Genomic DNA, 24832 nt, shown 5'->3' with positions numbered 1-24832 from the left:
CACAGAGGATGAGATGGCTGGATAGCATCACCGACTCGATGGACATGAGTTTGGGTGAACTCCGGGAGTTGGTGATGGACAGGGAGGCCTGGCGTGCTGCAATTTATGGGGTAGCAAAGATTCGGACACGACTGAGCGACTGAACTGAACTGAACGTTTCTAAATTATGTTCTGAACCAGAATAATACCACCTACCTTCCTAAGCTAATGAAATATGCACGGCTCAGAAGAGCGGCTTGCTATCTTTTTCTTCCAAAGGATATGATTTCTCCTGTCCGTGCCTCTGCCCTGTAATCTTGTTTGGTTTTCATTTTTATCTACTGTGGTTCCAACCATCCGATGTTTATCACATGCCCCACAACAGACGCCCGAACTAGATTACAAGCTCTCTTCTGCAAGGAGTGATTCACGCCGGTAGACAATCCTAAGAAAATGAGCACAATGACGAGCGCATAGTAAATGCTCCAAGGACACGTATGGGATTAACTCGAAGTGGACTGTAAAGAAAAGGTGCATCAGAGGCTGAAGGGAACTCTTAAGGGTATTACTCAGAAAACCGGGCTGTCCGAACAAAATCCTGAGTGGAGAAGTCTGGAGGCAAATTCCAAGCCGCAGAAACGTGAAAAGAAGTGGGGTAACCCTAAGGATGGCAGCGATGAAATTCACAGGTTGCGGACGGGACTCGGGCGGACCTCCAGAAGCAGAAACCCCACCCACCCCGGAAGAGCTCCCCCTGCTCAGACTCTCGGGGAGCCTCCCAGCCCCGCCCCTCTTCCGTGGGCTCGGCCGGGGCGGCTGCGCAGTGGCGCGCGCATAGGCGGAGCGGCGCACGTAGGCGGGGCGGCGCGCGCCGCGGTCAGCTGACCGTCCCGGCTGGCACGTGACTTGCTCCGTAGGCGCCGGGGTCGAGGAAGCCGTGAGGCCGGAGCTTAGGTCGGGGAGGGATGGAGCGCTGAGCCGTTAACGCCTGCCAGGCTGTCCGCCTCTCTGCCTGTTACTGCAGCCACGTCCTCGTTTGACACTTCCGTGGGTCAGTGAGCGATGGCTACCCCGCCTCGGAAACGCCGGCCGGGCCGAAGCTCGCGCTGCGGTCGCCTCTTGGGAGGGATGGGGGCGGGCGCGGGGGCCGAGACTGTGGCGTTGGAGCCGCCGGCTGTGCGGCCGTGTCTGGTTTCTTAGCGCGAGTTTGTCGCCGCCGTGGGCCTGGGTTCTGTCTCTTAAGGGGAAGGGAAGGAGGGGAAAAGAGAAAGGGCCCTAGGGACTGTTCTGTGGCAGAGGCAGGCATAAACACTGCGGGTCTGAGGCGTTTCTCCTTGGGTTGGGGTAAGGGTCACAGCGAATCCTCGCTCAGGGAGACGAAAGGTAACAGTGGCCCAGATAAGGATCCGGGGTGGTGTGTGTGAGGTCACAGCGAGCGGGACAGTCTCCCCTGGGCGTACGTGCTTGCGAATAAGGTGATGGCAGTTTAGAGGGTCTAGGAGACCCTCACCGAGGACGCAGGGTCCCTGTGACGGGGAAAAAAAGGGATTCCAGAGAACTCAGACCGTGGTTGTTTGTTTGTTTGTTTGTTTGTTTTAGAATGGGGGAAGAGTAGGCAAGAAACCGTGAAAAGGAACTGGAGGAGAGAGTCACACAGGCGAATTGAATCCCCTAGAAACAGAAGAGCAAAGGGAGAAAAGATTAGATTGTTTGCACCCCTCACTGAGGGTCATTGTAACTAACCCCCCCCCCCCCCCCCGCCCACCGCAAACAGCCCTGAAGTACACAGGAGATGTTGGATCATTTGGGGGTTGGGGAGACTCTTTTGTGAAGATCTGTTTCTGCCTTCCGAACTTATCCTTTGGTACTCTACTCCCGAATACCTTTTATTGAACAACAGTCACAGGAATTACGTTTTTGTTTTTTAAATTATTGTGTGTTTTACTGCGCTGGGTCTTCCTTGTGAGCCGGCTTTCTCCAGTTGCCGCGGGGGTGATACTCCCTAGCTGTGGTGTGCAGGTTTCTCAAGCTGTGTGCTTTCTTGTGAAGCACAAACTCTAGCGCGCTGGCTCAGTAGTCGTGGTTCAGTTGTCCTGAGGCATGTGGGAGCTTCCTGGCCGGGGATCGAACCCATGTCACCTGCATTGCGAGTCAGATCCTTCACCGCCGGGGCCGTCCAGGAAGTCCCTTTCTTGTTTGTTTTGTTCTCACAGGTCTTTGAGAGGAAGTAGATGAAAGTGCCATTCATCGTGTAGACTGGGACCTATCTAGATAGACTCTTGGATCTAGAAACAGATCAGATGATGTGTTTTAAGTCTAGCGTAACTTTTACTGTCTTCTGACTGCCAATTACCTGCCCAGTACTTAACCACAGTCTCTCTAGAGAGAAGGGTGAGTTTCTCCTAGTGCATTCTTACCTTTGATTCAGCACTTTCGGTGAAACTTGAGTAGGACAGCTTCAAAGGGATTCTGCAGCGGTGGTCAGTGCTTTAAAAACCGCTTTTTAGTTAGTTTGGGTGAAGCTGTTCAGTGTACAGTTCAGCTGGAGGAGATAATAAGCAGCAGGGTGGGCAGAAGGTGCTCAACTTGTCAATCACGGTTCTCTGGCAACCAGCACGTCTCAAATTGTGCTCAAGAGGGAACCTCGGGTTTATGTCTCAGAACCCCGGGATCTTTTTCTCTCCCCGGTGTATCTTGCAGGGACTAGATAAAATCTAAAGAAACAGTACTCGGGATCTGACTAAAGTGAATGCTGTGAGCTAGATGGTTCGTGTATAGAACTGGGCAGTAAATGATCGCTTTTATTATTTGTTGTCAGTCTTCGGAGCCTTATTTACATTAGTTCTCTCTACCTGAAAAGAAACATTTGGGCTTCAAAAGTCTGATTCTCTGATTATTTCCACAACTTTGTAAATAATTGCATTGGCCAAAGAGCAAAGCTGGAATGCCAAAATAAACCTTTGCCAAAGGGTCTCCTTGTGGTCCACCAGTCCCTAAGTGATCAGTCTTCCTTTTGAGCTTGAGTCTGCTTGGTCATGTATGGATGTGAGAGTTGGATTGTGAAGAAAGCTGAGTGCTGAAGAATTGATGCTTTTGAACTGTGGTGTTGGAGAAGACTCTTGAGAGTCCCTTGGACTGCAAGAAGATCCAACCAGTCCATTCTGAAGGAGATCAGCCCTGGGGTTTCTTTGGAAGGAATGATGCTAAAGCTGAAACTCCAGTACTTTGGCCACCTGATGCAAAGAGTTGCCTCATTGGAAAAGACTGATGCTGGGAGGGATTGGGGCCAGGAGGAGAAGGGGACGACAGAGGATGAGATGGCTGGATGGCATCACTGACTCGATGAACTTGAATCTGAGTGAACTCCAGGATGGAGTGATGGACAGGGAGGCCTGGCGTGCTGTGATTCATGGGGTTGCAGAGAGTCAGACACGACTGGAGTGACTGAACTGAACTGTACTGCTTAGGGGTAACTACAGTTTGCACCAAATGTGTGTGTGTGTGTGTGTGTGTGTGTGTTCAGTCCCTCAGTCATGTCTGACTCTTTGTGACCCAATGGAAATACATACCTCTTAGTTGAATTTTGTTTTTGTACGTGTTCTAATCTGTCTGCCAGAGTATACCTTTTCACTCTTTGGCTGTGCAACTTTATACCTTTTTATTTACAATCTAATTCATGTTCAGGTCACATTTCACTGATATTTTAAAGACATAGTAGAAACCATTAGCATGGTGCTCTTGGAAAGACAGCTCAAGCAGTGAAACCAGGCAATCTAAATTTTCTTTTCGACATGAGTGATCCTTGGAACTAGAAAATTCAAACTCTATTCTTGATAATGAAGCAAAATTCTGTTCCACAGGTGTAGCAAATCTGCTGTATATTTATTGAGTTCCAAGAGGAGTCCTTAGGGCAGTGGAGGAGAGGTGCCTTGGTTCCATTATAGACCAGAAGATGCGACCTTAGCTCTGTATTTGAAAATAAAATGCTAGACAAATGTAAAAATGGTATTTTATAGAAAGAGGTTGATGTATCTTTTAAGATACTTTATGCAAACTATCCATGAATAGGAAATTATTTGTAAATAAAGGTGGTTAACAGGTAGATTGACTTAACCATGACAGTGTTTTGTTGTTGTTAACGAGCTAGCCTATAGTTTAGTGTTTCTCCATGGGTGTTGTTGGCATTTTGGACAGAACTGCCTCTTGTTTGGCCACCAGCTGCTAAATGGTGGTAGTGACCCCCCATGTTGGGACAACCTAAAATGATCTCAGACATTTCCATACTTCTCCTTGAGGAGAGAGGTACAATTTGGTTGTAAAACACCCTTTGTGATGGCATCCTTTATCTGTTGAACATATACCTGAGTGCTTCTTAGTGACAGGCCCTCTACTATATGTTGGGGGCATAGAGGTTAAGAGTGGTGTTTTAGTAAACTTGCATGTAAAATGTATGTAGTCACTAGCTCTGCAACCTTGGGCAAGACTTCATTAACTGCCCTCTCATCTGCAAATAAGGGTGGTGATACCATCTTCCTCGAAGGAATCAAGTACAGAATTGCTTAGCATGTTGAGTGCTGATCACATAGTACATATTCAATAAGTGGTTGTCATTACCAGGAAACAGGATCTCAAGCTTACTTGAGTGATGAATTGGGGAGAGCAAACATGAAATTAAAAGACGCTTACTCCTTGGAAGAAAAGTTATGACCAAGCTAGATAGTATATTCAAAAGCAGAGACATTACTTTGCCGACTAAGGTCCATCTAGTCAAGGCTATGGTTTTTCCTGTGGTCATGTATGGATGTGAGAGTTGGACTGTGAAGAAGGCTGAGCGCCGAAGAATTGATGCTTTTGAACTGTGGTGTTGGAGACGACTCTTGAGAGTCCCTTGGACTGCAAGGAGATCCAACCATTCCATTCTGAAGGAGATCAACCCTGGGGTTTCTTTGGAAGGAATGATGCTAAAGCTGAAACTCCAGTACTTTGGCCACCTCATGAGAAGAGTTGACTCATTGGAAAAGACTCTGATGCTGGGAGGGATTGGGGGCAGGAGGAGAAGGGGACGACCGAGGATGAGATGGCTGGATGGCATCACGGACTCGATGGACGTGAGTCTGAGTGAACTCCGGGAGTTGGTGATGGACAGGGAGGCCTGGTGTGCTGCGATTCATGGGGTCGCAGAGAGTCGGACATGACTGAGCAACTGAACTGAACTTGTTTCAAGTCTTTGGCTTGTTGGATTTCAGGCTAGAATATATCCTCTTAGAGATATTAACACCTTTTGGTGAAAAATGTGGTGGTGTGATTCAGTCACTATTATCAGATACCAACCTGAAAGAGAAGGGAAGTAACATTTTGGGAGACAATTAGTGTAGAGTCAGGGAGTTCCCTGGCATGGAAGGAATTGTTTGGTCCCTGCGTCAGTGTTGAGTTGCCTGTGGCAGAGAGGAAGTGTCGTCTGGGTGCTCCGAAGGTTCTGGTGATTCCTTTCAGTAATGGTACAGTGCCTTCCTTGCCTGTCTATGGATTCAACTTGCTTTAGCAGAAGTTGCAAGAGAGTTTTTTTTAAACATTGTGTTATGTGTTATCTTTCTGGCTTGTTTCTGTTTTTATGATGGCATCTATGCCTAAGTAAGGCTTGGCTTTTGCAGATGTATTTCTAGCCAGATACAAAGATGTAAAAAAAAGATGGCCATTAATAAAATACATCTACTGAAGGTCTTTCACAGTTCAGTATGTTTATGGCATGAAGTTCAGGTACTCCTTGATGTGGTTATAGGCCATCTATAAGTGCTGTTTCAGTTGAAGACAAAAGAACACAAAAGTTAAGAAAGAAGGTGTGTATCCCAACAATTTTAAACTTACATATAAATCACTAAAGTCTCCCTTGGGAGGTAAAATTCCTTGTTGTTATTGGAAGCTTTTATTTAAACAAGTTTTATTGTGAGCAAGCCTCTCCAACAATCCCAGTTAAGATGTTTCCTTGTTGACGGATAGAATTTAGCATTCAGAATTATTCATTCATTCAGAAGTTATCATTCAGGTAATTATTCTTACCTTTTATTTGTGTGGTATTAAAATTTCAGGGGAAGGATTAGCAACCTTTTAGGATTGATGGATTGTGGCTGTTTTGCACCGTGATCAGCTCTGTTTGAAGTTGATGTGTCACAGAAGGCTGTGTGATATTTCACAAGGAGGCATTCCTCCTTGTGCAGGTTGAAATAAGGCACTTTAGTGAACAGCTTGGTATTTTCAAGGACTGTAAACCGATGTTTTTTTGCATGGAGACCCCCATCAGTCTTCATTGTGAAATTTAAATTTACTGTGAAAGGTGATTGCATTTCAGAGACTGAGTGTTGATTTCTTGAAAGCAGTTAAATATTGGAGCACTTATTGGGATGCTCTGTTTTCTGTGGTTGCCCTTGTCTTGGGTCAGGCTCTTACTTTCATCCACAAAAGAAGTGCTAGTAGCTGTTTTGAGTTTATTATCCTCACCTCTTGTGTTATCATGATAGTTGTTATTTACTCTTCTTTTAGGGTAGGGGATTTTGGGGATTCTGTGGGATTTTAGTGCTCCTGAATCCATGACCCCTGCAGTGGAAGCACAGGCTTAACCACTGGACTGTCAGGCAAGTCCCTGCTTTACTCTTTTTATTTCACATCCTAATCACTTGTGGTTGGAAAATAATACACTGCCTTTAAATTCTTAGAAGTGGGTGATACAGTAATGAAATAAACAGGCTCTGAGCTTTGAACCCAGGATTTCCTTTCTTCTTTCCTTCCCTCCATTTTGAAAAAGACTTGTTACTGTTTAAAAAAATAATTAAAAAAGCATACTGATTGCAGTCAGACAAGATAGAAGTGTTTAAGAAATTTGACTAGTGTTTCTCTTGTGCCTCCAGTGTAGTCTGCTTGACTTTTTTTATCTTGTCATGTGCCTTGTTTTCTTTCTACTCCTTGGAGGAGGGCATGGCAACCCACTCTAGTATTCATGCCTGGAGAATCCATGGACAGAGGAGCCTGGCAGGCCACAGTCCACAGCATCACAGAGTTGGACACAACTGAATCAACTTAACATGCACAGCCTCCCATTACCTAGAGCAATTTTTTTTTTTTTAATTAAAAACAAAACAAAACTTGTGGCACCCTAGCTCCCCAGTCAGGGCTCGAACCCCTGTCCCTGCATTGGAAGGTGGAGTCTTAACCACTGGACCTCCAGGGGAAGTCCCTAGAGCAGTTTTTTTAGCCCTGGAAAAAATTTTCAAGAAGTTTTGGGAGTGAATCAGGACTCTACAATGTGGTCAAAAAACCACCTATTTATATATATAGCATTTAAAATCCTCTATATTCTGTCCTTCACAAATGAAATAAAATTGTGTGTTTCTTGAGCAAAGCAATAGTTTACCCAGATTTTGTTGTGTTTTGTACCTGATTTCATATATCATTTTGCTTTTCACTTATTTTTTAAGTTCATAAGCCGCCATAGAAAGCATGCGAAAAGTGGCTTGATACATTTAAAGTTTCTACATTCCATAGAACAAAAATCATTCCTGCATTATAGAACTGACAATACTGTGTGATTCTTGATAGTGATGATATGACATGTAGCCATCTTATTAAGGAACGGTTGCCATTTCATGTAACATTATTGTATAATTCACTAAATAATCATGGAAATGCTTATTTTACAACACTGGTTCTAAAACCTGACTGATCATCTGATTTACTTGAAGGACTTAACAAGAAAATTTTAAAAAAGGGTCCTGGGTCTTACCCAGTATAGATTCATGGAATATAGGAGCAAAAAAGCATCCTGGATGTGGGAATCCAATCCTCTCATTTTGCAAATGACATTTATACAGACGATGACATGCAGAACTGGGGTTAGATTCCAAGTCTTCATATTCTCAGTGCAGTGCCCTGGTGGTTACATTGCGTTTCCTTTGGAAACTGGCCTTTGGATTCTTTATGGCTGCAGTTCCCAGTGAGAGAAAAAGACCTTGCTCTCATGCTTCAGGCACAGGTACATTCCAGCAAAAGAATGACTAGAGAGCTTTAAACTAGGCAGTTGGCAGAGCTCATGGTGCTGAAGGGTTTATGAATACCTTATGAATCCCTGGGGCATCCCGAGGAATCCCAGGAAGATCAGATCTTAGTTGGTAGGGCTACGTTAGCCCCAGAGTAAAGATTTAGACCTAACCTAACAAAGTATTGGGGTGGCCAAAATTTTCTTTTGGGGTTTTTCCTTAAGATTTTACAAGAAAACCCAAAAGAATTTTTTGGCCAACCCATTGTAACAACCAGCCTTGAGTGAAACATGCTAAAAGCTTAAGTAACTTAAGACTGTCAGAACAAAGCGCAACATACTTTTATTAATATTTATTTTTTTGGTTGCACCAAGTGTCTTGCAGATCTTAGTTCCCTGATTAGGGATTGAACCTGGGCCCTCAGCAGTGAAAGCGTAGTCCCAACCATTGGACCACCTGGGAATACCCCCTTTTTAAAAAAAAAAAAAAACTTTTTTAAAGCATAACGTTCTTTTAAATTTTTTAAAATTAGGTTTTATTGGAGTAGAGTTGCTTTACAGTTGTGTTAGCTTCTGCTGTATAGCAAAGTGAATCTGCTATATGTTTACATATATTAAAACACAGCATTCTTAAAAGAACACAAAATCCAGTGATCAACAATTTAATGTTGTGAATTACAGATATGCCCAGGGATTCGATAGAAAACATGAAAATAATGAAGAAAGTTTTAAAAGACGGAACTTAAGGCTGAAAAATACATCTAGAGTGAAAAATTCACTTCTTGAGACAAATAGCAGATAACTGTAAAGAAAAGGTCAACCAACCAGAAGATGTAGCAAGAAAGTTTCTAAACTGAAGTGTAGAGAGAAAAACAGATGAAAAAAAAAAGAATGGAAGCTCAGTGACCTATGGGACAATGTCAGGTGGTTTAATGTACATGACGTATCTGCCTCAGAAAAGGGAAAGAGAAGCAGGAAAAAATTTTGAAGAAAATGAATTTTGTCCTGAATTGTTGAAAACTCTAAACACAGTTTCAGGAATCTCTCTGAACTACAAGCAGGATAAATCCTTGTGATCCTGGGGTAAGTGAATCATAGAAAAAGTTGATAAACTGGACATCAGAATTGAAAACTTCTACTCAAGAGCACCATTAAGGAAAGGAAAGGCACAGAATACATGTTTTATACACACACATATCTCAAAGAAATTGTACCAAGATCATACAAAAAACTAACTCAGTAAGGTCAATGCAATTTAAAAAAAAAGGACACAATATTTGAATAGAAACTTCACAAAGAAGATACACAACTGGCTGATACGGTGAAAAGATCCTGAACTGTAGCCATCATGGAAATGAGAGTTACAACCCACTGGAATAGCTCAAACTAAGAAGGCTGATAGCGCTAAGTGTTAGTGGACATGTGAGACAACTGGAACCGTGTATCTTGCTAGTGAAATGCAAAATGCTTCATCTACTCTGGAAAAGTTTGATGACTTCTTATAAAGTTAAATATAGGTTAATCATTTGACTCAGAAATTCTACTCTAGATGTTTATCCAAGATAAATGAACATGTATTTTCACAAAAGCTTGGAAAAGGAATGTTCTTTGTTGTTAGTGGCCCCAAACCGGTTACAATCCAAATGTCTTATCAACAGGTGAATGGAACTGCAAACCATAGTACATTCATGTAACGGAACACTAAGAAGTAAAACAGAACGAATCGCTGCACAGGACACGGACAGTCAAAGCCATGCTGAGCAAAGGAAGCCAGATACGAAAGGGAATGCAGTGTGGACTTCCATTTACACAGGAATGCTAGATCAGGCCCAATGAGCCTGAAAGTGAAAGTGAAGTCGCTCAGTCGGGTCTGACTCTTTGCGACCCATGGACTGTAGCCCACCAAGCTCCTCTGTCCATGGGATTCTCCAGGCAAGAATACTGGAGTGGGTTGCCATTTCCTCCTCCAAGGAATTCTAGATCAGGCCCAATGAGCCTAGAGTGTGACAAAACAGGTTAGCGTCTGCCCAAGGTCCGCAGTGGGGTTGGGACTGACTGACCCTACATGTGAGGGAAGGGTTTGGGAAGACAGAAAGAAATGTTCTTAACCTTGGTTTTGGTGGTGGTTACACAGGTGTATGTGTTTGTCAAAAACTCATCTAACTGTGCTCTTATGGGTACATTTTACTGTATATAAATGATATTTCAGTGAAATTGATTTTTCTTTTAATGTAAAGGAAGTAAAGGGGACCTAACCAATTTATAAGCAAGGTACTTCATTACCTTGTTTCATCTTCACTGTTACGTATTCATTCAGAAATATTCAACACACAGTTTTTGAGGTTTTGCATACCAGCTTCTGTGCCAGGTGCTGAGAATACACTTGTGAGCAAAAACTATCATGCTTTCCACCTCCTCTAATGTGCAGTTTATTTGGCAGAAAGATATCAATAAAAAGTGTCAAGGAAATATTGAAAAGGTGCTGTGAGGGCATATAACCCATTCATGCTTAGCATATAAGCATGTGATATGTGGCACTCGTGATATATGACATGATAATGCACTCTACTATATATTCATAATTTATGAGGCATTTTCTGTGCCTTGGTTTCTTCTTTTATAACTACTGTCCATCCAGTATGCTAAATGAGTTAATCCATATAAACTGTTTTAACTGGTGCTGGTAGATAGGAAGTGCGCAAGAAGTATTGGCTGCTATCTTGATGACATTCGACAGTTATGGTTGTCCAGTGTTGCAGGGTACTAGGTGTGCTAAGGGAACACTCAGGTAGGACCGGGTTTGGGGGAAGAGATTAGGAGTTTGACTAGAAATATTTTTTTGTTTTTGTTTTTTGAGATATTCAGGTGAAAATGTCTTGTAGTCGAGACATGTTGGGTACAGCTCCGGATGCACAGAGGAGCCTAGGCTGAAGCTAACAGTTTGGGAGTGTTTAGCATCTAAGCTAGAATCACCTTGAGTATAAAAAAGACCACCCAGAGAACAACCGAATACACACATATAACAGAGGGACCTAAACCTTGATCTGAGTTTTGAGGAATGCCTTTTAAATCATTTTCTCTTTTGTTTAACATGTGATTTGCCTATGTTAATGCCTGACTTCCAGTATTAAAGATGGAACAAAGGGAAATAATTAGGCATAAAAACCAGTGAGTTGAAGCAGTCAGCAGAGGTAGAAGTGTCCAGACTTTTTGGACAGGTTTGACTCTGTTTCTGTGCAGCTCAGAGAGAAAGAGAAATGTTTTGTAACATGGATTTCATTTTTTTACCATCCCTTTCCCCCTCACACACACACACACACACACACACACACACACACACATGTTCATCTGCAGAGATTAGTTTGTTGGAACTGAGCTTAAATTGTACTTAAATTTCAAAGAGAAAAATTTTTATGTGACTTGTCTAAGTGACTGGATAACAGTGGGCATTGTTTAAAAAATAAAGAATTTGTTTAAAAACAGATTTTGCAGAAGACTTACTGATGCCTTTCTCATGAGCAGTTCTTACATTTATCCTTAGATACTTCAGTAGCTTGTCTTTCCCATCAGGTTCCTCTTGTATAGTTAGTTTCCTTGGACCAGAGGACAGAAGAAATGAGGCCATTGCTTTGCCTAAAGTACTTGGAGGTTCTTTCTCAATCCCTCTTTTTTATATTTCTGTATTCACACTTAAAATAACGAAAGACAAAGGCTTAGTTACTTGCAGCTTTATCAATTTTTAATGTCTATGTTACTCTAAGGTTGTTTTCTGAAAGACTCTTAAGTTAAAAAAAAGTTTAAATTTTAAATATTTTTCTTGGCTCTTATTTTTTTTCCTCCAATCAGATTTTTTGATTGGAGTCATTGGTATATTTCACTTTATCATAAAATAAGCATTTATAAACTCCCTGATATTGACAGGAATTGCATGTGTTGGGCTTTCAGGGCATTAGAAAAGAAGGTATGATTTTGGTCCTTCAGGATTTCCCAGTCAGGTGGAGAGGAAAAAATGTTATGAAAAAAATGAAGCAGAATAGTGTGATAACTGCATTATAGTGGCATTGATAAGATAGTAAGTAAACAAGATAATTCCTACTTGGGATACTGGGAACAGCCTTTGAAGGCCAGAGGGGACTCTAGTTCTATTTAGAAATAACATAACATTATTTCATTCAACCCTAATGAAAACTCAGGAAGTCGGGCAAATATTTATTTATAAATGAGAAAATGTGGTTCTCTTTCTTATTTCTTGAAATCTTTTGAAAACCTGTTGGCTGAAAAAGATTTTCTAGAACTCTAAGTGGTATGATAGTGACATCTACTGTAATAGCTCATATTGTTACAGTCTTTGAAGAAACTGCAGTTTAGATAATTTAACAGTGTCATAAGGAGGATGTTAAAAATTTATTCCATCACCTGCCATTTTTCGAGGAGAGGAGGTGTAAAAATGTGTCATCAAAGATTGGTTTTCTGGCCAGGCTGAGTGCTTTGTCTGGGCCTGCCATCACTGTAAAAGCTCTGTTTAGTTTGTTGGCCATTTAAGAGAGTATAGTTCTTAGTGCAGCTTCCCCCCCCCCCCCCCCAGTGATGTTGGAAAAATCATCTTAGAGTAGGATTCTTGAGAGATTGATTTAGTACCGGCATCTGTATTTTTATCAGTCTCATCTCTGTGAGTATGTTTTTTTAATCTGTAAATGGAAAGGATCATATGTATCTTATAGAGGTGTCAGGAAGATTAATTGAGATGACAGTGTATAAGACATTTAGAGCAGTACCTAGTTTATGGTAAATGCTCTTGAAATGGAAGTTAGGAAAAAAACAAGTATATAGAATGACATCTATGATCACCTTCAATTGTGTAATGACTGCTGCTAATTCACTTCAGTCATGTCCGACTCTGTATGACCCCATAGATGGCAGCCTACCAGGCTGCTCCGTCCCTGGGATTCTCCAGGCAAGAACACTGGAGTGGGTTGCCATTTCCTTCTCCAATGCATGAAAGTGAAGTCGCTCAGTCGTGTCCGACTCATAGTGACCCCATGAACTGCAGCCCACCAGGCTCCTCCGTCCATGGGATTCTCCAGGCAAGAAGAGTACTGGAGTGGGGTGCCACTGCCTTCTCCGTGTAATGGGCTTCTAAAATTAGGAAGTGAAGTGAAGTCGCTCAGTCGTGTCCGACTCTTTGCGACACCATGGACTGTAACCTATCAGGCTCTTCTGTCCATGGGATTTTCCAGGCAATAGCACTGGAGTGGATTGCCATTTCCTTCTCTAGCAGATCTTCCCGACCCAGGGATCGAACCCAGGTCTCCTGCATTGTAGACAGACGCTTTATCATCTGAGCCACCAGGGAAGTCCATTGTAATTAACTGTCATGCTTTACATTTTAAAGGAAATGTAAATTTGCAGAGTTCTTTCACATTCATTATTTGATATGTTATCAGAACAACTTTGTAAGACAGTTAATCTTGTAACTAAGACTCCAAATTTCAGGAAAGGTTTAAAAACAAGCTGTGGTAGTAGAAAGTTTATGTTGGTTATAGTGAAAGCATATTAAAGTAGAAACAATGATACTGTTATATTGAGTTCTTTTATATTTGTGTTTTCGTGCTTACCTGCTTACATTCCCAAGAGGTTTGGCTTTGGGCTTTGTTTTTGTGTGCGTGAGAGAGAGAGGGGAGGGAGGGGAAAGGGGAGAAGGAGCGAGGCTGGGGAAGAGGGTTGTGTGCTTAATGGAACTCTGGAGAGTGAGAGCCACAGCCTCTTACTGAGATCCAGTAGTGTTGTATGTTATGCACCCCTCCCAGGCATGTTTTAAATAAAAGACTGATTTACAGGGCTGATTGGCAGTCTTTTTTCGTGTGTGCAACTTTGTAAGCAGTTGATGGCCATTAAGTATATGCTAGGGATTGAGATTAGTTTGACTAGGGATTAGAATTTGGCTGACCTTGTAGGATTAGCTAAACCCGATGTAGCAAATTTATTTGGTGGCTACTGTTGAAGTGCATTGATTCAGTTCTTTTTCAAAGGTCAGAGTTATATATGGTTTTTCACTTCCTGTTCAGGTTTTTTATTTTAAAAATTTGAGATAAACCCATTAATTGATGACTCTCCAACTTCTTTGGGGGATTGAAACTGTTGGGGACTGACATTTTTGGTAGTCTCCCTTCTTGACTAGCTCCCATTTTAGGATGTTGGGTAATTTTTTAAAAATTGTTTACTTCATGTATTAGGTCTTTATCATCACTTTTTCCTGCTGCTGCTAAGTCGCTTTAGTCGTGTCTGACTCTGTGTGACCCCATAGACGGCAGCCCACCAGGCTCCTCTGTCCCTGGGATTCTCCAGGCAAGAATACTGGAGTGGGTTGCCATTTCCTTCTCCAATGCACTAGTATCGTAAATAAATCACTGTTTCCCATTTATGGACTTATATCCAGGTAAGTAAATTTGACTTTGTTTAGGATTGTATGCCAGTGTTGAATCAGTTTTGCAACAGGCTGTGCTTATCACTCTGAAATAATTTAGAAACAAGTGGTAGTAAATGTATTTTTAGTTTGTTTTGTTTTACATTTCAGAGTCTTAATTTTGGAAGATACATCTGGTAAACAACATGACTGAGTTCTGGCTTATATCAGCTCCTGGGGAGAAAACATGTCAGCAAACATGGGAGAAATTGCATGCAGCAACTACAAAGAACAACAACCTTGCAGTTTCTTCAAAGTTCAACATTCCTGACTTAAAGGTAAACCTGTGCTGTGCAGAGTAGTTCATTGTGTAGGAAAGGACAGCTGTCTCTGCTTACCTTTTGGTCGAAATGAGATACCCAGGTTCTTTTGAGAGAAAATTCTATGGATTGGCATAATTTACAATTTACCTTGTTCTTTTTAATTTTCAGATTTTAGATAACAAGGAAATTGAGGTTTCTTTGAAGAAAACTGCTAAAACAAAGTAACATTTTCCCCTAAACTTTTGTGCTTTTCTAAATTATAATTTAAATTTTAATGAGAAATCTTATGAAAATACTTGATGTGTTACTTTCACAAGGAAGAATTTTAGAAGTGAGAAATCTTAAGAATATGTATTCTTAAATATCACAGTGAATACGTTTTTCTGTTATTCATGTAATACTCACTGATATTGTAACTGTTCTGCCATTGCATCTCTTTAAATTATTCTTGACAAATTTAGTTATTTAATGTAGATTATCTATTTAATGTTTATTAAACATCAGTAACCTAGCAACCTCTAAGTGAAGCAGACTGCCAGTAATCAGCTGACTGAACTTTTGTAATGGATGGAAAAGATCATGATATTCATATTTTGCTGGTTAACCAAATGAGACAGTTATACACAGCACTCATTTAAGAAATACTTAAAGCCCTTTGATACACTCCTATAGACTGTGGGCATTTCTTCTAAAACGTGCTCATTTATACATACTTGGTTTTGTGTACAAATTAAATTACAGGGAATTCTCTGGTGGTCCAGTGGTTAGGACTCCGCGCTTCCACTGCAGGGGACGCAGATCGATCTGGGGTCTGGGAAATAAATCCCCACATGCCCTGTGGCATGGCTAGTAATAATAAAGATTTCTTTAAAAAAAAGACCAAAAAACCTAAATGGAACTAAAGACCCTCTGACGCACAGCCCTGGATCCACTTTTAAAAGCTGCTAATGTAAACCACAACTTCAAGTGAACCCTCCCATTGGGCAGGACAAGTAGAGGCACTTGCCTGCTCTTGTGGAATCTTCACATCTAAATGGTGGTCCTCATAAATTAGAGGATTATCTTGTACAATAGCTTTGAAATGTCTTGCATTTTTTAACCATATTTGCATTTTGTGAAATAAAATATGGAGAACTTAAGATCTGCAGGCCTTTCAAATCAAGATGCTGTATTACCTTGTTTTTTTTAAAAAAGGATGAAATCTAAGAAATAAAACGTTGTATTTCCCTTCTAGGTTGGCACACTTGATGTCTTGGTTGGTTTGTCGGATGAACTGGCTAAACTGGATGCATTTGTAGAAGGGTAATGTATTTATCTATATGCACAGGCTAGAGCAGAATGAGAGTGGCTATTATCAGGCTCCCTGGGATTGGGTTTATTATTATATATATACATACTCTGCTTATTGGAATGAATTTCGAGATCAGTCAACTTTAGTGCCTTTTCATCCCCCTTCTGTTATCATAACATCCTATTCCCATTAGCAGTTATCCCCTCCTCCCACTACCCACTAATCTGTGTTCTGACACTATAGATTTGCTTTTTGTGGACATATCATATAAATGGAATCGGAAAACACGTGGTCTCTTGTGACTGGCTTCTTTGCCTTATAGTGTTAGTCGCTCAGCTGTGTCTGATTTTCTGCAACCCCATGGACTATAGCCTGCCAGGCTTCACTGTCCATGGGATTTCCCAGACAAGAATACTGGAGCGGGTTGCCATTCCCTTCTCCAGGGGATCTGCCGAACCCAGGGATCAAACCCTGGTCTCCTGCATTGCAGGTGTATTCTTTACCATCTGAGCTTCCAGGGAAGCCCTTCTTTGCCTTAGCGTAATGTTTTCAAAAGTTCATCCATGTTGTAGCATGTATCAACATTTAATTTCTTTTTATTACCAAATAATATTACATTGTGCAGATAGACTGTATTTTATTAATCCATTTATCAGTTGATGGATATTAAGGTTGTTTCCACATTTTGGCTAATATGAATAAATGCTGCTATGAATATTTGTGTGTATTTATATGTTCATATGTTTTCATTTCTTTTGGGTATGTACCTAGGAGTGGAATTGCTGGGGCATACGGTAACTGTATTTTCAACATTTTGAGGAGCTGTCTAATTGTTTTTCAGAGTTGGCTACACTATTTTACAGTCTCACCAGTGGTGTGTGAAGGTTGTGATTTCCCCACATTCTTGATGAGACACTCATTACGATCCATCTTTTTGATTATAGCAGTCCTAGTGGATATTAAAGAGTATTTCACTGTGTTTTTGATTTGCATTTCCCTAATGGCTAATAATGTGTTAAGCATTTTTCCATTTGTTTGTTGGCCAGTTGTGTTTCTTCTTTGGAGAAATGTCTGTTTGGATCCTTTGCCTGTTTTTTGATTGACTTATTATTCTTTTGATTATTGACTTGTAAGAGTTTTTTATATAGTCTGGATACAACTCTCTTATCAGATAGGACTTGCAGATATTTTCTCCCATTCTCTGTTTTTTCTTCACTTCCTAGATGGTTTTGCTGTCCAGTTTATCGTTTTTTGTGGCTTATGTTCTTGTCCTTGTATCTAAGAAACCATTGCCTAATCCAAGGTCACAGTTTTGTGTCTATATTTTCTTCTAAGAGTTTTCTAATTTTAGCTGTTATATTTAGGTCTTTTTAATGGGAAATAGATGGAGAAACAGTGAAAACAGTGTCAGACTTTATTTTTCTGGGCTCCAAAATCACCGCGGATGGTGATTGCAGCCATGAAATTAAAAGATGCTTACTCCTTGGAAGAAAAGTTATGACCAACTTAGCAGAGACATTATTTTGTCAACAAAGGTCCGTCTAGTCAAGGTTATGGTTTTTCCAGTGGTCATGTATGGATGTGAGAGTTGGACTGTGAAGAAGGCTGAGCGCCGAAGAATTGATGCTTTTGAACTGTGGTGTTGGAGAAGACTCTTGAGAGTCCCTTGGACTGCAAGGAGATCCAACCAGTCCATTCTGAAGGAGATCAGCCCTGGGATTTCTTTGGAAGGAATGATGCTAAAGCTGAAACTCCAGTACTTTGGCCACCTCATGTGAGGAGTTGACTCATTGGAAAAGACTCTGATGCTGGGAGGGATTGGGGCCAGGAGAAGGGGACGACAGAGGATGAGATGACTGGATAGCATCACTGACTCGATGGACGTGAGTTTGAGTGAACTCTCGGAGTTGGTGATGGACAGGGAGGCCTGGTGTGCTGCAATTCATGGGGTCGCAAAGAGTCGGACACGACTGAGCAACTGAACTGAACTGAATTCATTTTGTTACTTATTGTATATGGTGTGAGGTAGAAGTCCATCTTCATTCTTTTGACTGTGAATATCCAGTTGTCCTAATGCCATTTGTTAAAAAGACTATTCTCTCTCTGCAGTGAATTGTCCTGACACCCTTGGAAAAATCAGTTGAACATAAATGTAAGAGTTATTAACATTTCTGAAACTCTCTTTTGTGTTCCATATTCCTGTCCTTATGCCAGTACCACATTGCCCTCTTTACTGTAGCTTTGTAGTTAGCTTTAAAATCAGAAACTGGGAGTTCTCCAAGTTTATTTAGTCTTTTCAAGATTGTTTTGGTTATTCTGGTTCCTTTCATTTCCATTTGAATTATAGGAACACTGTCAAATTTCTGCAAAAAGTCAGCTGGAATTTCAGTGGGGATTGTGTAGAATCTGTAGATAATTTCAGGAGTGTTGCCACCCTAGCATATTAAGTCTTTGGTTGGTGAACAGGGGATGTTCTGCCATTTATTGGAAGATCTATTTAGTGATGCTTTTGTGTCCAAAATTCAGTTACATTAAAAGATTTTTCTAGATTACAGGTTTAGTTACTTAGGAAATTCAGTTTCTGTGTATTTTGGCTGAAGGTGGGTATGGGATCCTTAATAACTTTCTGTATCTTGATTAATTGACAGAATCAGTCTACAATCAAATCATTTGAGTCTTGAGATACAGAGCTTTTAATACTTAGGGCTTAGGTAAATAGGTATAATTAGTTAAAAAAAAAAGAATTTTGGCAAATCTTAAGAAGTGTATATCTGATTGACACTCTTAACCAACAGGGTTAAATAGAGGGGAACTTCTTCTCCAAATCTATGCAGAAGGGTTTTCCCTACTGGGTTGTTAGACTTTTCTGAATTGATAGAACCTCAAATGCACTGGCTCTGGTAATAGAGGCTGAGGTGTTTCAGAGAAATCTTTCCACATAACAGCGTGTGCTAAGGAAATAAATAGACCTAAAGATGTACTAGGCTTCCCAAGTAGGGCTGGTGGTAAAGAACACACCTGTGAGTGCAGGAGATGTAAGAGATGTGAATTTGATCCCTGGGTGGGAAAGATCCCCTGGAGGAGGGTGTGGCAACCCACTCCAGTATTCTTACCTGGAGAATCTCCATGGACAGAGGAACCTGGCAGACTGTGGTCAATAGAGTCGCACAGAGTTGGACATGACTGCGGTAACAGCACGTATACATGCGAAGTCGTATTCCTGAGTGAAAGGCCAGTTAAGAACCAGTTTTACAGTCGAATTAGGCAAGAAATAATGGAAACCTCAAGTAAGAGGAGGCATTAGGCAATAAAAATGGAAAAAAGAGGATGAAAGCAAGAGTAACATTTGCTTTTAAAGGGTTAATAATTCCTTGCATCCGTATAGAGCAAATGTGAAAGTAATTATTGATGATACTCTGAAAAAACTGACTGATGGTAAGAACTGTCTCTTGGTTTCTTAATGTAAGTTTTTAATTAAGAAAAGAGTTTGAGGAAACTTTCTGTGGCTGCCACCTTGAGGTGATTGTCTTTCCTGTTGTCCCACCTACCTCATTACAATGTTAAGTCATGACAAGGAAAGAGACATTGGGGAGGGATGCTCCTGAAAATATAATTATCCAACTTATTTGGAGCCTTATTCATCACCTCGATAGCTTTCTAGATTTTTCTTTAAATCAGCAGGATGTCCTGAATATAGTATAAGGTTGGTGCACATTTTTTAGGAAAGTAAGTGTCACACAGATGCAGTTCTTATGCACTATTATGCAATCATGTCCTTATCAGTCTCCCTGAAAGATGTGAGGAATTTAAAAAACCATATGGTTCTTAGACTTTGGTAGAATTGATAGATACTAGCTTATAGTGTTCGGAGAAGGCAGTGGCACCCCACTCCAGTACTCTTGCCTGGAAAATCCCATGGATGGAGGAGCCTGGTAGGCTGCAGTCCATGGGGTCGCTAAGAGTCAGATACGACTGAGTGACTTCACTTTCACTTTTCACTTTCATGCATTGGAGAATGAAATGGCAACCCATTCCAGTGTTCTTGCCTGGAGAATCCCAGGGATGGGGAGCCTGTTGGGCTGCCGTCTATGGGGTTGCAAAGAGTTGAACACTACTGAATCAATTTAGCAGCAGCAGCTTACAGTGTAACAGTTTTTTAAGTTTGAACATTGTGGTGGAGTAAATTATAGTTTGTACTTTTTCAGTGGCCTAACCGTTAGAACTGTTTTTTTTTTTTTTAAGGTGACTATATGTCACAGATACTCCTGTAGAGATGCAGAGAGAGATTTTGAATTTCTGAGTTATGTAATATTAAGTTGATAAATTTGATATCAGGCAGTTTTACACTCTGAACAATTTTCTGTGGTAAACCTGCACTTTTTTTTTTTAATTGAAGTATAGTTGATTTGCAGTGTTGTGATCGTGCCTGTTTTTGAATGTTCATAGCACATGGTTCTGTTTACAAGGTGCTCCTCAAGTTATATGGGAATAATGGTTCATCTTTGAAGGAATGGGTGAATTTTGGAGATACAGCCAAGTGTATGTACAGATCCCAGGTTTAAGCATGTTGAAGACTTACAGTTTATGTCATTCTTTTCTGAATTTGTTGTACTTTCTTAGAATTGAGGTCAGTTATGACCAACCTAGATAGTATATTCAAAAGCAGAGACATTACTTTGCCGACTAAGGTCCATGTAGTCAAGGCTATGGTTTTTCCTGTGGTCATGTATGGATGTGAGAGTTGGACTGTGAGGAAGGCTGAGCGCCGAAGAATTGATACTTTTGAACTGTGGTGTTGGAGACGACTCTTGAGAGTCCCTTGGACTACAAGGAGATCCAACCAGTCGATTCTGAAGGAGATCAACCCTGGGATTTCTTTGGAAGGAATGATGCTGAAGCTGAAACTCCAGTACTTTGGCCACCTCATGAGAAGAGTTGACTCATTGGAAAAGACTCTGATGCTGGGAGGGATTGGGGCCAGGAGGAGAAGGGGACGACAGAGGATAAGATGGCTGGATGGCATCACGGACTCGATGGACGTGAGTCTGAGTGAACTCCGGGAGTTGGTGATGAACAGGGAGGCCTGGTGTGCTGCGGTTCATGGGGTCACAGAGTCGGACACGACTGAGCAACTGAACTGAACTGAACTGATCCTAGGTTTGTCATTCACATTTTGTCCTTCTGTTGCCTTTTCCTGGCCCTTCTTGGTTCCTGTTGCAGGAGTTTCTTAATTTGTCTTCCAGTTTACACTCCCTGCCATTAAACACAAAAGTCCTAAGAGAAATTGTCCCAAGTCCTGACCACGTTACCCCTCTTCCTGCTGACTGCCATCAGAGGCAATCCACATGCAGTCTGACCCCAGCCTGCCTTCCTAGCCCAACCTCCCTTTCTCACCAGCATGACACTCCAGACTGTCTGGACCCCTCCTCACTCATTGCTTTTCTCTCTCTCCAGATCTTGACTCATACGATGCCCTGTGGCAAGAATATACATTCTTCATGCCTAATCAGCCTTTCAAAACCATTCCTGTCCTTCACTGCCCTGCCCTTGATCCGTTATGCTTTTTTGATTACAGTCGCTGGAAGTGAAATCTTTTTCCTTTATGCATCTCTGTCTGTAACCTGATCATCTCAGTTGACACTCACTACAGATTTGCTTTGAATTTAGTCATCTTGTCTTTTTTGGTATTAATGTTTCTTCATTTCCGTTTTAAGCATTGGGAAGCTAGACGGTTTTGTCATATATTTAGGCGTCTCTTAATTTCATGGCTGGTGATTGCAGCCATAAAATTAAAAGACGCTTACTCCTTGGAAGGAAAGTTACGACCAACCTAGACAGCATATTCAAAAGCAGAGACATTACTTTGTCAACAAACGTCCATCTAGTCAAGGCTGTGGTTTTTCCAGTGGTCATGTATTGATGTGAGAGTTGGACTGTAAAGAAAGCTGAGCACTGAAGAATTGATGCTTTTGAACTGTGATGTTGGAGAGTCCCTTGGACTGCAAGGAGATCCAACCAGTCCATCCTAAAGGAGATCAGTCCTGGGTGTTCATTGGAAGGACTGATGTTGAAGCTGAAACTCCAGTACTTGGACTACCTCATGCGAAGAGTTGACTCCTTGGAAAAGACCCTGATGCTGGGAGGGACTAGGGGCAGGAGGATGACAGAGGATGAGATGGCTGGATGGCATCACTGACTTGATGGACATGGGTTTGGGTGGACTCTGGGAGTTGGTGATGGACAGGGAGGCCTGGCGTGCTGCGGTTCATGGGGTTGCAAGGAGTCGGACACGACTGAGCGACTGAACTGAACTTATATATCCCACTCATGGCCCATAGGTGGACAAGGAATGGGGTGGGGGCGGGGAAGAACACAGAACGCAAGAATCAGGATGACAGGTTTCTCCCACCTGTCTGCCAGGAACTGGTTTCGTGACTTTTGGAACTAAATCATGCAGTGTCCTTATACTTGGGTGTGTTCGTGAAGTAAAGGGGTTGGCAAGGTGATGCCCAGTTGCTTCAGTAGTTTGGCACCATGGCTTGTTTCCTCTTTAGCTGAGCAGGAGATCCTGTGGACAGAGGAGCCTGGCAGCCTATAGTCCTTGGGGGTCACAAAAGAGTTGGACATGGTTTAGCAACTAAACAACAGCAAAATAAATCTCAAATAGTGGATCCTCAGTAAATAGGTAATGAATGAAGAGTGTAGGGCTGCACTGTTGGTTGTATTCTGTTGCCTGCGGGATCCCTTTTGTCCTGAGGGGAAGTATGCTTCTGATGAATGCAGGCTCCTGCTTCCCACTTTGTTCTTGCAGGGCGGCGAGGTCTGTTGCACACTCAGCTTACCCTTGCCGACTTTCCACTACTTTCTTTCCAGACTTGATAAACGTATTGCAGGTGGTCTCCTTAAAACTACAGTTATTGAGTTGAGTTTTACATATAATAAAATCTTGGTTCATTTGTCCTTAACATTATTTTAGAAGTTAGGACCCATTGTTTAATATTATTATACAGGTAGTGTAATGGAAACAGAGTCAAATTCATGTGTTCATGTTATGTGTTCATTGTGTAGCAGGGAATTTAGGTTGTTTTCCTGAAAGTGACCACTGATTTTTTTTTTCTCCTAAGGGTGGTTAAGAAAGTGGCTCAATATATGGCTGACGTATTGGAGGACAGTAAAGATAAAGTTCAGGAGAACCTGTTGGCCAATGGAGGTAAGCTAATGTTTCAGGATTTGATATTGACTTCAATAAAGTGAACGACATAAAAAAGATCTATAGATAAGGGTATCAAATCCAGTAGAAAGCCATTAAAATAGGATGATTATTAACAGCTTGGTTATATTGCCAGTTACATTCTGTCCTCTGAAACACAACCTCTCATAAGACAGTCCAACATAATATATAGTATAGTTTTGTTTTTTTTTAATATGGATCCTTCCAAAAGCAGTATCATAAAGATTTACCTTAGTTCTTTCCAGGATCTACCTGTCAGTTCCACTTAAAAGTGTGTTTCTGAGTTACGTGTTTCAGCATTGTTCCAGGTGAATACTTGCAGTTTTCTCTAGCTTTTTGTATGTAATTGCGTCCAACTACGGAAGCTTTGGAATAAAAATTATTAATCTTATTGCAAAGTAATGCCTCTTCCCCTCAAATTTCATATGGCATTTCTTTAGTACCCATAGAATAGTCTACTACTGACCTGTCTGTAGCTAGAAGCTAATATTTACATAAAGTTTTTTCTGTGTAATAATAGCTGCATAAAGATGGTTTCAACTGTATCATTGTCGTTTGTCCTTGCATTTGTTGTTTTCTCCTGAAATATCAGTTTAGGATGTGTTTCATTTTCAGTTCAGTTCAGTTCAGTCGCTCAGTTGTATCCAGCTCTTTGTGACCCCTTGGACTTGGAGCACGCCAGGACTCCCTGTCCATCACCAACTTCCAGAGTTTACTCAAACTCATGTCCATTGAGGCAGTGATGCTGTCCAACCATCTCATCCTCTGTCATCTCCTTCTCCTCCTGCCTTCAATCTTTCCCAGCATCAGGGTCTTTTTCAGTGAGTCAGTTCTTTGCATCAGATGGCCGAAGTATTGGAGTTTCAGCTTCAGCATCAGTCCTTTCAGTGAATATTCAGTATTGATTTCCTTTAGGATTGACTGGTTGGATCTTTAGTGATATGTCATTAAAATAAGAAAAAATCCTTTCCTCTCAGTCCTGTATAGCCTACTGTGGTAGGTCACTATGATAAATTAACATTTGTTAGGTAGAGCCCTGGGTTATCATAGGATGTTGAGCCACAGCCACGAATGACCACAGGGGAAAGAGAAGTAGAGTTATTTATTACTCACAGGTCCTGGAGGGAGGGGAGCAATGCAGGGAAGTTAGGGCGGGGTGCAGACAGGAAGAACAGTAGGACCTGGGGCACATACCTTTATTAGAGTCCATGGGTGGAGTGATTCGGGATTCCCAAGCCAAGTCCTGATTGGTTAATTCAAACTGAAAAGGGGAATTTTTATTAACTTGAAGAGACGTATGCATGCTCAGTTGTGTCCGACTCTTTGCAACCCCATGGACTACAGCCTGCTAGGCTCCTCTGTCCATGAGATTCTCCAGGCAAGAATACTGGAGTGAGCTGCCATTTCCTGCCCCAGGGGGTCTTATCTAAAGGGTCCACTAACAGGGGAAACCCTGGGCAGCAGGGGAGAGTGCTTATCACAGGTTGGTATCGGAAATCGAACCAGGAACTGAGCTTACATTTACTTGTGATCGCAGACTTGTTATCTAGGGCTGTTAGCCAGGAAGGCTGTTACCTAG

At 41.5% G+C, this 24832-nt stretch overlaps 1 protein-coding gene across 4 annotated transcripts in view; it reads left to right on the top strand.

Moving 5' to 3' along the window:
* Nucleotides 1-882: 882 nt before the first annotated feature.
* The window catches only part of ATP6V1C1 (ATPase H+ transporting V1 subunit C1), a 59695-nt gene continuing 35745 nt past the window's right edge, over nt 883-24832 (top strand). For all 4 annotated transcript variants that reach the window (XR_009594993.1, XR_009594992.1, XM_012184029.4 and 1 more), the window contains exons 1-4: nt 883-1030; nt 14580-14746; nt 15966-16033; nt 23147-23232. Coding sequence is in view for 2 of the 4 variants with exons in the window: in XM_012184029.4 (XP_012039419.1) it covers nt 14615-14746; nt 15966-16033; nt 23147-23232 (286 nt within the window). In the remaining 2 variants the exon portion in view is untranslated. The remainder of the gene's footprint in view (nt 1031-14579; nt 14747-15965; nt 16034-23146; nt 23233-24832) is intronic.

This window comes from Ovis aries, chromosome 9 (assembly GCF_016772045.2).
Source record: "Ovis aries strain OAR_USU_Benz2616 breed Rambouillet chromosome 9, ARS-UI_Ramb_v3.0, whole genome shotgun sequence".
In the NCBI taxonomy this organism is placed as follows: domain Eukaryota; kingdom Metazoa; phylum Chordata; class Mammalia; order Artiodactyla; family Bovidae; genus Ovis; species Ovis aries.
Note: the sequence above shows the minus strand (reverse complement) of the source record. Positions and strands in the feature narration are given on the sequence as shown.